The 15,288-nt window shown below is 37.2% G+C and overlaps 1 protein-coding gene and 1 pseudogene across 1 annotated transcript; one reads left to right on the top strand and one right to left on the bottom strand.

Annotated features, from left to right (window-relative positions):
- Positions 1-1,882: 1,882 nt before the first annotated feature.
- LOC133087040 (olfactory receptor 6K3-like) lies at positions 1,883-2,830 on the bottom strand (annotated as a pseudogene).
- Positions 2,831-13,806: 10,976 nt separating this feature from the next.
- LOC133087039 (olfactory receptor 6K6) lies at positions 13,807-14,784 on the top strand. The gene is given in 3 exon segments (XM_061183807.1): positions 13,807-13,980; positions 13,982-14,273; positions 14,276-14,784. Coding segments are annotated over 3 exon segments (972 nt in total). The 5' UTR covers positions 13,807-13,809.
- Positions 14,785-15,288: the final 504 nt, after the last annotated feature.

Raw genomic sequence — 15,288 nt, 5'->3', positions numbered from 1 at the left:
CAATTAATTTATAATTTTTTTAATCAATCTTACTGAGGTAAAATTTATAGTCTATAAAATGCACACATTAAGTCAAGGTATTAGGCCTTTTTATTTAAAATTGAAATCTTACTACATTTGTCACAGTATTAAAATGTTTAAAAGGATTTAGGATTAGCCATATTTATAATTTTGTTTTTTGTTTTGGAGGGATTTTTTAAGATTATAAATGTTATTTTTAAAGCCTGTGGAGGCTTTGTTTATTGAGTCAGAAAACTGAGGTACTTAAAAACAAAATAGTGTATATCATATTTAAATGTAATTTAAAATGATTTAATTGCCAAGTTTATAAATCAGACCAAATATTTGTCAAACACCTTTAATAGTGAATAATAAAATCTGTTAGATTTATAAACGGAATACTAAGATTTTAAAGCAGGAATTCAAAGATCCAAGAACTAGGTTTCTAAACATTAACCTCAAATAAATTTCACTTTAATTTTATAACTGAAAAAAAGTCTATATACTTTTCTTCACCCCCCCAAAAATTCTCATGGGTTTCAAAAAGCTCACATTAATATAAGAGAGGATTTGCATTTACTGGAGTGAGAGGGGATAAAGGATAGTGATGGTTCCATGAGGCATGAGCGGAAATGGGTCTGGAGCTGATCCAAAGTTGAGAGTTAGCACTTTTTTCCACCTTAACACTCCCAACTGGGTTTAAGGATTTATCTAGCTCCTTGACTGAAGCTGATTGAAACTTTTTTCTTGTGTTCTATACTACTGATATTTCCAGTTTTTGACACCTCTTTTCCTCCCTCACCTTCTGGTTGGCTTCCTGCTTTCTGTGATACCACGGACAACTGGTTTGCTTCCCACAGCGCTGGGAAAGAACTTCTTTTTCTAGAGACAATTTACTCAACCCCTAAAACCACTAGTGCAGTTTTGTAGGAGGAAGGCATGGACCTTTATCCCAGAGGATAAAATGTGTGTGAGTTTTTAAATGGTGAGTATAAATTCCAGGGCAGAGAAGAAGAAAGGGAGGAACATTCCAGAGCAGAAAAGTGATAAGAACAAAGACACTGAGGCATGAGACTGGCACAGCATTTTAGTATAACAAAACATAGAACATTATATTGTGATATTGATTTTTTAAATTAGCATCAAGGTATATAATAGCAAGGTATAACTATATATATTTACATAATTATGGGGTTTACATAATATTTACATAATATTTACATAATTTATGGGGTTTTTATATAGGCAAGCCTATATATCTTGCCTATTTAATTTTCAAGCTTTCAAGAGTGCTTGGTCTGGAATTTTCAAAACTATGTGAAACATAAGTCATGAAAGAGTTAATAAAAACAGCATGACACAAACTTCACAAGGTCAGTGGCGATATGGGCTGCACAATCATTGTTATCTATCATAAGACAACCTATGGAGGGGTAAAGGTCTCTTAGATGAATGTTAGGAAGCCAGGCTTCTTGTTCAGCCTTAAACCACCTCACTGTTACACATCCTGTTAATCTTTTTTAAAATTAAATAATAATAATAATAACTGATATGAGTACTGTGAATATAAAATGAAAGAGTTGGTAAGGAAACTTTTTAGATATTGAAGAAATAAATATGATTATTGTTTAGCCCAGTATCCTCATTGATTTGGAGTTACAAAGTGTAAAAAATATTCCATTATAATCTGTAAATGCTATAAAGATAGGTAAATCACAGAAGACTTCCTCTGTCAGAATAAACAATAGTTCTTATGTTAGAAAATTGGAAATCATACCCAAACTGCTACATAAAAATAAAGCATGCACAGTAGTTTTAAAAACTGCTTTGTTAGCATTTTAAACTTATGGATATAGTTCTTTGAACAGATATGTGTGAACTCTCATTGGCTTCCAGAGACATTGAACATTTTTTGAGAACAGAGGATTTTCTTGATGACATCTTTCATGTCTTTGTTCCTCAGACTGTAGATTATTGGGTTGAAAAGTGGGGCAAGGATAGCAAATATCAGTGCAATGTCCTTGTCCAGTAGTGGTGGGAAAGTGACAGAGAAACGCAGGTACATGAGTGTCACGCTGCCAAAAAACAGGAAGAAAATAGTAATGTGGGCCGCACAAGTGGAGAATGCCTTCTGACGGCTCTTACCTGAGGGAATCCTCAGGATCACGGTGATAATTCTTAAATAGGAAAGGGTGATGATACAGACAGAAGTCAGGATGGAAATAGCATGAATCACATCTTCAACACATCATGGATGTGTCTGCACAGGCCAAGCGTAACACAGGTTCAAAGTCACAGAAGAGTTGATGGATTTGGTTGAGACCACAGAAGGGAAGGGTAGAAATCCACACAATCTCTGGCAGTAGCACAAGAAAGCCAAAGATGCCAGAGCCGGTGGAGAGCTGGATGCATAGTTGAGGGGTCATAACGGTTGCATAGTGGAGAGGCTGGCAGATGGCAACATACCCGTCAATGACCATCATTGCGAGGAACAGGTCTTCTGTGACCCCAAGTGAGTGGAAAAACTACATCTGCAGGAGGCAGCTAATGAAAGAAATAGTCTTCTCTTTACTGACAAGGTTGGAGAGCATCTTTGGGACGGTCACTGTGGTATACCAAATCTCCAGGAAGGAGAAGACACTGAGGAAATTATACATGGGATTGTGAAAATGTGTATCCAGCTGGACAGCAAAGAAGATCATGAAATTTCCAACAATAATGAACACATAAATAAAGAGCAAAGGAATGAAGAATAAGAGACTACCTTTCTCAAATGAGGGAAATCAGAGAAATAAAACTCAGTCACCATTGTCTGATTCTCCTGATCCATATTTTCAGGTGTTTCACTTGTTGGCTGATGGAATCAAATATAAAGAGTTAGAACTCTACCTACACTCAAATAACAATAGAAACTTTCTTTTCAAACAGCTCAACAGCCTTGAAATGAAGTTGATTAAATTAAATAAAATGTACTATGTGAGCTACTTTGCAAATTATAAAGTGATCGTGTCTAACTTGCAAGTACTTTTTTAGTAATGATAATACTTTGTATTATCAACTCTTCTGTTGGCTAAGCAAACAATTTTGCTATTTGGACGTATAAATGGGTACAAACTCTCCTGAATGTCAATTTGGCAATTTTTATTGAGAGTCTTGAGACTGTTTAAAGCCTACCTTTCACCATATAGCCTAAGGAAAATATTTTAAATATTAAAATATGTACAAAGATATTCACTGGAATATTTATAGATATTTTTATCTATCTCTCTAGATAGATAGGTAGATAGTTTTTTTTTTGACACAAAATATTGGAGACACAAAATTAGTTGTGACAAAGTGATCCCCTCTGTCGATATGAATAAGACCATTTTTAAGTAGGTATCTTACAAACCAAGTGCAGTACTGTCTTCCCTTGCTGGCCTCATAATTAACAAAATAGAGTAAATGGAAGAGCTAAATATCATACTGAATTCAATTTACTTTAAAGCACAACACCTTAGACCCGTGTGATATATCTGTGCATGCAAGTTAATCTTAACCTGGGTTAGTTAATAGTCAACAGTAAAGAGGGTTAGTTAATAGTTGAAATACCCTAATCTAGAAATCACACTCTAAGAGTGGTTTGGTAACATTTCAAAAACTTTAGTTAGTGGTCTACAGCCAGAGGCAGGTAGCTTCAAGTATCCAGAACTGCATCTTCATCATAGGGCTCATTAATTAGCATAGAGCAGGTCTCCTCAAGTTCAGCACTATTAACATTATGCACCAGATAATTTTTTGCTAGGGGTTGGGAAGTGAGGGGTTTCCTATGTATTGTAGGATGTTTGGCAGCGACCCTGGCCTCTACATGTTAGATATCAATAGCACCGGCCCTTTCTTCAGCCATGATAAACAAAAGGTCTCTAGAAATTGCCAAATATTTTTGCAGGGGATGGGTGGGAGTAAAATTGTCCCAGTTGAAAACCAGTGGCATACAGAACTTTAGATTTCTTTTTCTGGTTAGAAGCCAAGTGACTGAATATGTGGACTGGCTAGAAATAAACCTAAACTATTTCTTGAAGTGATATTAGAATGTGAGCTTGTCAAGCAGCTTATACAGAGTGGAGGGGTGAATAGGTCCATGATTCATTCATTTCTGTGCTCCTCCCTTAACATAGGATCCATCACCTGATCTCACCAGGCTAGCTTTTCTACCAGTGAGAATTTTGTTACATTTTGTCTTTGATAGAATCTTTCATTCATTCTTCTAATCAGAGAGCCTAAGGAATAGAGTTGGGACTTCCATGGGCTTCCAAAAACAAGTTTGATAGTGGTTTTTGTGCCTCCTAGCTAATAAATGTTTGTGCGCATGGCAGGATTCTGAGACCTGCCTTCATTGCATTAAGCTACCTGATAGTTTAGCTATTGGAGATGGAAATGCTATAATTTCGTGACATGATAGAGGTATTAAGGAGCACTATGATGGTAATCAGACTGTAACGTATAAATGCATCAAAAGAACAGGTACACCTTAAACTTACACAATGTTATATGTCAATTATATCTCAATTTTTAAAATTTATATAAATAAACAAACAGATTAATCAGCAGAGGTGAAGAGTCATAGTTCTAGTGGCCCAGACAAAATTTAATAGATGATTTCTCCAGGGCTAATGTCCCAGACAAAATTTAATAGGTTATCTTATGACCACCTCTAGTGCTACAACACAAATTCTCCAAAATCCCTCATCCCTGAACTACTTACTGTCTTTCCCCCTACCTCACATGCCTACAAAATGTCAGCAAAGTTTCCACAATCTTTCTTCATTTAAAACCAATGGAAAAAAAATCTGGTTCCCTGTACTCTACCATTCACCCATATGACAAAGTACAGAGCCCACCAATCATCCTGTACCCACCTCTTTCAGAAACTGAGGGCTGCCTCCTGTTTCCCAAATGTCTTCATCTTCATTGTTTTGCAGTCCAGCAAATCAGGTTATAACCACAACCACAAATCTAGCTTCTCAGAGAATAGCCCAGTGGGAGAAAGGCTTTCTTCTGAAGGGTTCTTCCCCTATGCCTAGAGGAAAGCAACTCCATGTCCCATGTGGTTAATTAGAGGAACACTTGCTGCCATGCTCCCATTCAGGAGGTTGCAATACCTATGGGAAGCTAGGTCTTTGAGTCAGGCTAGAAATCAGAAGGAAAGTGATACTTAGTTTCTTTTCTAAGGGGTGAAAGAATTGTTTATATAAAAAGTGTCTGTTCAGACAGAGGAAGGATAAGGAACAAGAGGAGTCAAGCTAACAAAATGTAGTCCAAAGGCAGAAGGATTTTCTCCATTCTTCACTGAAGGAGATTCAGAGCAGTTCAGAGATAGCACAGCACATCTCTGAAGTATATTATAGAAGATTCTGTCAGCAACTGCAGAGCACAGCTCGGCAGAACTTCTTCAGAAGGATCCAGGGTATCAAAGGACCATTAGCAGTCGTGGCAGGAAGGAGGGGCTCATATGCATGAGATTTCACGGGTCTAGTGAACCCAGAGGCAGAGAGCCCCAAGGAGCTGGAGTGAGGATTTAACACTCCTTGACTGATAAAACTTACATTTAAACTATTTTGGCCTAGTTTCCTACCACTGGCTCTATTTATTATCTCTTTTATCTTTGATATCTTTAGTTTCTCTTTTACTACTGACTCCTTCCCCTCTCTTTCAAACATGCACATTTTATTACTGTATCATAGTATCTAAGACACAGTATATCTACTATACCTCAGAGAAAGTTAACCTTGATTACATTGCCAACTCCAGTTCTTTCATCTTTTCCTTAGCAAACTTCTCAAACGTCATCCACATTGACTAGTTCATTTTGTATCAATTTATTTATTCATCCTCCACAGACTATGCAGAAGCCATATGGCTAAAATTGCATTAATTCCACATTTGCCAATGATCCTCTAACCACAAAATTTTATTGCCATTTTTTCAGTTTTCATTTTCTCTGACGATATTCACTCAGCAAATATATCTAAAGCGGTTTCAAGACATTAAAAACAAGGAATAATGATAATAATAAAGCTAGATCATTTCCAAATTTCACCCATTGATCATTTATTTGTTCTTGTAATTCTCTTTCTTGATTTTCATGATACAGTCATGTCCTTGTTCTCTGTTAGTTCCCTGAACACTTTGGAAGAAGATCGTAAAATAGACTTAGGTTCAAATCCTGACTGTGTCATCTACTTAGCTACATGGCAATGAGGGATGATACATAACTCATTTCAACTTTAGTTTCCTCACCTTTAAAGTGGTTGAGAATAATGCCTAATTTACAAGAATACTGAAAAGATGAAATGAGATGAAATACATAAATGCCTTAACATATTTTTGGCACATACTTAGTAAATACTACATATTATTATTAATTATTATTAAACCCATTTTCCTCCACCCACCAATTATATTCTTTGTCTCTCCTGTCATTCCCTACATTTTTTTTCTAGTATCTGGTGCATCCTCATAGTTCATTTATAAGCTCTACTTAAATAACACTTATATCTGTGTCCATAGGCTTGTCATCTCTTCTGAAGTTCAGTTCTTCATCCTTAATGGCAATCAGAAATTTCTACTTAGAAGTTCTTTCACATCTCAAAATAACATATCTATAACTCATCTTATAATCACCCCACTCCCTTACTAGCTTTTGCTTTAGCTGTTGCTTGATCTGTCAGTAATGGTGCCTGAAAACTAACTCAAACTTAAAATCTGTCTCCTTAATGGTCATCTTTCAGTTGTCAAATCCTATTGATTATTCATATATACTCTTATCTTTTTATCTTCATTATTACTGTCTTATTTAGCCCATTACCCCAGACTATTGCAGAAAAGAGTCTGATGCCTGAATGGTGATGAATAAATGTTAGTTACATGAATTAATGATATTTCCTACTTCCATAATTTCTCTGCATTCTACACATTATCAAAGTGCAATTTTGTTCATTAATGTTCACTCAAAAATTACCTAATGACTTCATATTTCTTGTAAAATATATTTTAAAAATCCCAAATCTAGGCATTCAAAGACCTCCAAAATCCACCTAACCTGACACTCCAATGCTATTTCTCCACTAATTCACTCTACAAGCCCTCTATTTCAAATCAAATATATTTAATATCCTACAAACATAGTTCTTGTGTTTTCACTTCTAGACCTTAACTAATCCTCTTCATTAAGCATATGTTAATTGAGTCCCATGTAAGTCCCTGGGCTGTACACTAGAAGTTCAAATATGAATAAATAATTATAGATTATCATCAAATTTAGACACATAGCTAGATAATTTCAACAACATATGTATGCATTAGATGCTTTAGTAACACAAAAGAAGACCCCCAAACCAGCCTGGGAATAAAGAAAGACTTCCTGGAGGAGGGGATAATGTGCTGAATCTTGAAAAGTTGGTAAGAATTACAGAGGTGAAGTGTGTGCACATGTTTTGGGTAGGGAGAAGAAAGGCAGGGTTGAAATTTCAGGAAGAGGGAAGAACAGGAAAAAAACCAAAGCACAATGGATCAACACAGCATTGTGAGAGTATAGCTACAAACAGTTTGGTTGCTGGGACTTACAGTGTAAGGCAGGGAATAGAGTGGGAAATGGGGCTATAGAGATGTGTGAGCAAAAGCTCAGGAATGTCCTTTATTTTCCCTGTCTTCCTTCTTCTTAGATAAACCAAGTCCTATTAAATGATACTGCAAGTTAAGTGAAAAATCATGATAGGGAATATATATTTGGGAATAATTAGTAGAGTTGTAATTGAAGGGAAAAGTTAATGTTTAGCTAGATTTGAGCTCAGAGGCTCAAGGTTCAATTTCTTCCCCACCTTGTATTGTCTATGTGAACTGGAGGAAGCCTTTAGCTGCTATGAATTGTTCCATCTGCAAAATGGGAATAACTCTTGTCTTGGCTTCCTCATACAAATAACTGTTTATTTTTAATTGTGGTAAAAAACATGTAACATAAAATTTACCATAGTAAACATTTTTAAGCATACAGATAGATATTTTTAAAGAATTAACTGAGATGTGTATTTAAAACTTCAAAAATATTATTATCATCTCAGCAGAGGAAATGAAAAACATAGTGAAAAATGAGTGAAAAGCTGAGAAGAGAATAGTGTTTACTGATGGTCTATTCCAGAGAAGCATGATCCTGAGTGAAGTCTATTTTGACTCCCATAGCTATTCTGGGCCCCAGAGCCCAGATCTATACTCCATTATGAGAGATAAGGTTATTTAGCCACAGGAAAGATTTTGAGTCCTGACCCTGAGGAATGCCTAATTCCTATGTGACACTTTTCCCCTAATATGTCCCTTAGAGGGGAGAATGAGATGCACCACATTTTTTAGATCCTGTGTTATTTAAAGAGAAACTCCCAGGAAAGACAATCTTTGCATTCTAGATATTCCCTAAAGAGCATTCAGAAACATCTATATCCTTATTGACAAACTAGCAGAGGGGGCAGGTTGTTGCAGAGATTCTGAGGAGCATTCTTGTGGTCTCAGGCAAGGTACGTGCTAAAGACTATTAAAAGGACATTATCCAGTTAAGACAGCTAACCTGCCTTTTACTGTTATTGTGCCTGCCCAATAATTTCCCTATACCCTTAGATCTTCTGTACCCAAATTGTCCTGGCCTTTCAGGGTAAAATTTTTTTCAATATATGGAGTAAAACTTCATATTTTTAGAACTTTATCACGTAAGTAAAGAAATTCGAATAATGAGATAGGAAATCTAGAAGCGATATTAGGAAGAATATATTTCAGCTAACAGCTAAAGATACTGATAATATCTAAGGTGTTTCCAACACTAAAATGTTGAAGTTCAAAGAATTCTGGATCCCTGGGGACTTTCAGAGAAATTTACTGCTTTTTTCCGGGATTAAAATCTAATGCAAGTTTCTTTTTACTCTACAAGGAATATTTGTAGGCTGAGCGCCTTGGGCACTGATGATTATCTGTCATTCCAGGATTTTTTAAAATGTACTTTATGTGTCTCAGGAGCAAAAATAATGTTTTGTTCAACTTTATATAGCCCCTGAACCTATGGCAGTGACTGACACATAGCAGAGGATCAATAAATAATTATGTTAATTGAATAAATGTATAGATGATTAATAACAATGCAAACTTACTACTGAGAAAAGCCTCACTCAAAGCAACAAAGTAGTCACTCTATTTGCCTTTTATGAGCCACTTAACTCTGAACTTACTTTTTCATAGCCCCATAGTCTCTTCTTGCTTTATCCATCTGTGCTCTCCATAATGACTACTCAGCCTGGCCATTCTCTGGTACTTTAGGCTGAGAAATGATAACACAAAAAAGACAGAGAAGTGGCTACTTCCATCAGAGAACACTCAGAACTCTCACATATTTCCCCATGCAGGCCTTCTGCCCTTCTGCTTCACTGGTGCCTGTTCCCTTCTAAAGTCTGTCTCTCCTACCTTTCTTTCCCAAGGCTTGAGGCATAAGGCAAGAGGCATCCTCTATAAGTTAATTTTCCTAGCCTTCAATGCATTTATTTTAATCTGTGTATGACCTGAAAATAAAAAAACACATTAGCTCTCTCATCTCACACCCAGTACAGTCTTAAATATATAGTGGTACTCAGAGTAAGAAACAGAATGACTGATGAATCCTGATCTAAATTTCCCACTGTGGTATGAATAATAGTAGTGGCTTCTAAGACCTACAAACCAGGCTTCCAGTTATTGCTTTGGGTCCTAGCTATGTGAATTTGGGCAAGTTATTTTTCCCCTCTGGTTCTCAATTTCTCTACCTGTACAACAATAATAATCATCTCTCTACCATAAGTAGAAATAAATGAGATAAAATATGTAAGGTGCCTAATATCGTGACCACCACATGGGAACTCTTCAGTAACACTATTTTGTTTATCCTTTATGATTCCCTCTGAGGAGCTTTTTGTCTACTTGAGGGAGATAATGCTGATATTCAGATATTTAAAATGCAAAAATACTGTTAGACATGATGAAAGAGGAAAATATACTCTTTTATTTTTGAAAAAAACCCTTGCAAGTCATATATTTGATATTACATAGTTCATATTATTATTAGTCATATATAGCACATTAAGTCAAATGAATTCTAGTCAACATGCGTATCATATCCAATAGATCATGAGCTTAATCAGCAAGCCGCATGAAACCATCAACCTGCTTGGCATGTGTCCCTCTTCTCGCTCCGGTACCATAACTTTTGGGGGTTTCTATTAATGAGCTTTATCAGACATCTGGTTCTTACTTCAGGACCACCTCACCTAAAATCGCCCACTCTTTCCCTTTAAATAAGACATCCTGATGGACTAGTGGCTACTCAGCCCATGCTCACACATAACTGTGGTTTCATGCATTTGGTGTTTTTTAATTTTTAAAGGGATGCTGTAACTCAGCTATGGCCATCTGAGGCCTTAACACAGCCAAATAAATTGTAGCTGGACTTTAATTGAATATTATTTACCAATATCATCAACCATAAGTTGCTGTTCAGTCAATGGTTACAGGACATAAGGGAACTGCAGACACACATGCACATACGTACACGTACATGCATATGCATGTGTGTACACATACACGTATACATACTAATATAAGTAGGCATATATGCATATGCATTGAACAAGTAAATGACCTGTTTAACAAACCCCTGTTACCCCCAATAAACCCCATGCTCTACATGCCTGTAAGGCCCTACCAAACCCCCCAAACAAGGCAAAACATACAAATACATAGAATTTAGCTATCTACCCAATAAACATGAACAACTTAATGCTCAAAATTAGATAGACCTAGAGAATAAACCCTAATCGTACCAATAAACTACTTAGATATTTACCATTTATATAGATAGACATCTCCCTAGATCTATCAAGCATTTTTTATCAAAATTTTAACACTAAATCTAACATAAACCACATAAAACAACTATATACATGTTACTTCACTGTGTAAAAACAGCTTGTTAACGTAGCTTAAAATCTAAAGCAAGGCACTGAAAATGCCTAGATGAATTTACCAACTCCATAAATACATAAGTTTGGTCCCAGCCTTTCTATTAGTTTTTTTTTTTTTTTTTTATTGGGGTATAGTTGTTTTACAATGTTGTGTTAGTTTCTACTGTACAGAGAAGTGGAGTTCCCTGTGCTATACAGCAGGTTCTCATTAGTTATCCATTTTATACATAGTAGTGTATATATGTCAATCCCAATCTCCCAATACATCCCACCTTTCCTTCCCTTGGTGTCTATAGGTTTGTTCTCTACATCTGTGTCTCTATTTCTGCCTTGCAAACCAGTTCATCTATACCATTTTTCTAGATTCCACATATATGCGTTACTATACGATATTTGTTTTTCTCTTTCTGACTTACCTCACTCTGTATGACAGTCTCTAGGTCCATCCACATCTCTACAAATGACCCAGTTTCATTCCTCTTTATGGCTGAGTAATATTCCACTGTATATATGTACAACATCTTCTTTATCCATTCATCTGTCAATGGACATTTAGGTTGCTTCCATGACCTGGCTATTGTAAATAGTGCTGTAATGAACATTGGGGTGCATGTGTCTTTTTGAATTATGGTTTTCTCTGGGTATATGCCCAGTATATTGCTGGGCCATATGGTAATTCTATGAGAGGGTTTACTTCTGGCAGTGAGGATCAATAACTCTTCTATGATAATGGGAACATTTACCGGACATTGGCAACTTGGATTCTAACAGGAAGAGATCAAGAAAATAGAAAGGAGAAATGACATAAAAATAAAAATGCAGGAAATTTGTCTTACATGGCAGAGCTGATGGGTATGTAGAAAAATATTTGGCTTAACAATTTGACTGGCAAATAGAGAAAGACAAATATCATATGATATTTCTTATATGTGGAATCTAAAAAAATGGTACAAATGAACTTATTTACAAAACAGAAATAGAGTCACAGATGTGGAAAACAAATTTTTGGTTACCAAGGGGGGGAGGGATAAACTGGGAGATTGGAATTGGCATGTACACACTACTATACATAAAATAGATAACTAATAAGGACTTACTGTATAGCACAGGGAACTCTATTCATACTCTGTAATGGCCTATATGGGAAAAGAGTGTAAAAAAAGAGTGGATATATATATATATATATACATAACTGATTCACTTTGCTGTATATCTGAAACTAATACAACATTGTAAATCAAGTACACTCCAAGAAAGAATTTTTAAAAATTAAAAAAAAAGGGCTTCCCTGGTGGCGCAGTGGTTGAGAATCCGCCTGCCAATGCAGGGGACACGGGTTCGAGTCCTGGTCTGGGAAGATCCCACATGTCGCGGAGCAACTACGCCCGTGAGCCACAATTACTGAGCCTGCGCGTCTGGAGCCTGTGCTCCGCAACAAGAGAGGCCACGATAATGAGAGGCCCGCGCACCGCGATGAAGAGTGGCCTCCACTTGCCACAACTAGAGAAAGCCCTCGCACAGAAACGAAGACCCAACACAGCCATGAATAAATGGATAAATAAATAAATAAATAAAAATTAAAAAAAAAAAATTAAAAAAAAATAAATTGAAATCTATAAAAGGTAAAAGGAAAAAAAAAAATGACAGGAACCTGATGAGAAAAGGCAATAAATATCAAGCTAAGATCTTTGGGTTTTATCCTTGAATGTGTTTGGAAAGACAAGGGACAGTAAAAGCCATGCTTAGAAATGTTCATCTGTAGAATGACTTGATGGAGGTAAGAAGACCAGTGAAAAAGATGTTGAAGTAGTCAAGGTAAGAGATAAGCATACTGCTATCACTGATTTTAATTAGCCTTGCAAAAAATTTAGTTGTCCTTTCTCCCCAACAACTAGATGCTGGCCTGATTTCTTTTGCAGCTGATTTTTGTGACACTTTCTTCCCAAGATTGTGTAGTTATTAGAGAAGGTTTTCTTGTTTAAATTCAGGATGATTTCCTCCCTTTGGCTCTTATATGTGGCCTTTCTAGGAGGGATGGGATGTGTAGGGGTGAAGTTACATGTTTGCTCAAAATTCAATGGCCACTACTCAGGTACAAGGTGGTTCTGGAGAGACTCTTGGCCTGAGCAATTATCAATATCAACAACTGAGAGAGGAGAAGGGAAGGGACTTACAGAGAAAGCAGAGGAGAGGAGGGATAGTCCTGATATCTGGGTACTTACTATCTAGATGGAAAATAGACTTGTTACTATGAAACCAACAGAAAAGAGGCAGAGAGATTAAGCTGAATACTTTAGCCAGACTAAGATTAGATATCAGAGCTAGAAAAGATGGGAGAACAACATGAAGACTTATTGACAGAAGGGTTGCTGATAGTATTTTCTATTTTTTAATTGTTTTTCTAAAGAACAAGAGTTGAGAATAGTTAGAAAGAAAAGCATGTGTTTTAAAACTAAACACAGAAGGGCAGAGGGTGGGGAGAATAACTCAGAAATTAAAGTGACTGAACCTCCAGAAAATATTTCTAGAAAATTAAATTTGTGTGCTGCTTTGTGTTTTCTTTGTATCATTTGAAGATATTTACAAAAAGATTCATTTAGGGGTCCAAAAGCAAATATTTCAGATGTTTCTGGCATAGAGGTGCAGCTGAGAGATATTTCTAACTGGCCTGTGTAGGGCCCCAGTGTCAGCTTAAGTAACTGATTACAGAAAAGAGTGAAGCAATTTTCAATGGGTAATCTCCATCCCAATTCCAGGAATTTCTTTGTCTCCTTTCTTACTTTCCCAGATGACACAGGTGATGACCAGTGGGAATCAGAAAAGAGTGACTGAGTTCCTCTTCTCTGTGTTCCCACACCTGCATGAAGGTGCCCTCTTACTCTTTATTCCCTTGCTTCTCATCTATGGATTGATCATAACAGGAAACCTAATGACATTCATTGTCATCCAGCTGGACATGATCTTGAACACCTCCCATGTATTTCTTCATCAGTGTCCTCTCTTTCCTGGAGATCTGGTATACCATGACCACCATCCCCAAGATGCTCTCCTGCTTAGTCAGTGAGCAGAAGACCACCTATCTTGCTGGTTGCCTCATGCAGATGTACTTCTTCTACTCACTTGGTCTCACAGAAGACTGTGTCCTGACAGCAATGGCCATTGACAGGTACATAGCTATCTGCAATCCTCTCCATTACCCAACCATCATGACTCCCAAACTTTGTATCCATCTGACAGCTGGATCCTGTCTCTGTGGCTTCCTCCTGTGCTTCCTGAGATTTCATGGATTGCCACCCTGTCTTTCTGTGACTCCAATCAGACCCAGCAGATCTTCTGTGAATCCACACCTGTGCTGAGCTTGGCCTGCACAGATACATCCCTGGTGGTCATTGTGGATGCCATCCGTGCAGTGGAGATCCTGACCTCCTTCCTGGTCATTGCCCTATCCTACAACCGGATCATTGTGGTGGTGATTCTGGGGATGCCCTCGGCTGAAGGCCGTCACAAAGCCTTTTCTACCTGTGCTGCCCACCTTGCTGTATTCTTGTTGTTTTTTGGCAGTGTGGCTGTCATGTACTTGTGATTCTCAGCCACCTACTCAGTGTTATGGGACACAACAATTGCAGTCCCTTTTGTTATCCTTGCTCCCTTCCTCAACCCCATTTTCTATAGCCTGAGAAATAAAGATATGAAAGATGCAATTGGGAGGCTTATCTTCTGCCAGAAGAGGGCTGGTGGGGTTGGGAGCTATATTGAGATCCTAGAGAGTCTGTAAAAACTCCTGGGAAGTTCAGCATTGCGCTGTTCCTTGTCTTGTTCATAATTATGCTTCTCTTTCTATTGTCACAGCTACTTGTTCTATTATTATAAGCAAGAATGAAAAACTGCTGTGTCCAAGTCATTGGTAGCAATCGTATAGCATGTTTACATCGATGCCTTTAACGTGGTTGTGGTAGCTGAAAACAGTACACGTGGGTTTTCCCGCTTTATAGTGCAGGCTAAGTTCTTCCTTACACTCTATCAGCTAGACTCCTGACCTTCTTTTCTGTGGTCCCACGTGCTGGTGAGGCCAGAGAGCAGGACAGAAGAGACATGAAAGACACCATGGTTCTTGATGTTGCTGTTAACTTTCCCCCAATCCTCTTTCTAGTAATGAACCCATGTTGTTCAGCAGTCCACATCAATAAACAATTTCCTGACACTAGAGAGAAGGCTTCTACACTTTTAGCTTATTTAATCCACAAAGTTAATTAACAGCCATGTTCTGATCATGTACACC

Source organism: Eubalaena glacialis, chromosome 3 (genome assembly GCF_028564815.1).
Source record: "Eubalaena glacialis isolate mEubGla1 chromosome 3, mEubGla1.1.hap2.+ XY, whole genome shotgun sequence".
Lineage (NCBI taxonomy): Eukaryota > Metazoa > Chordata > Mammalia > Artiodactyla > Balaenidae > Eubalaena > Eubalaena glacialis.
The sequence above is the reverse complement of the archived record's forward strand: the minus strand, read 5'-3'. Positions and strand labels throughout refer to the sequence as shown.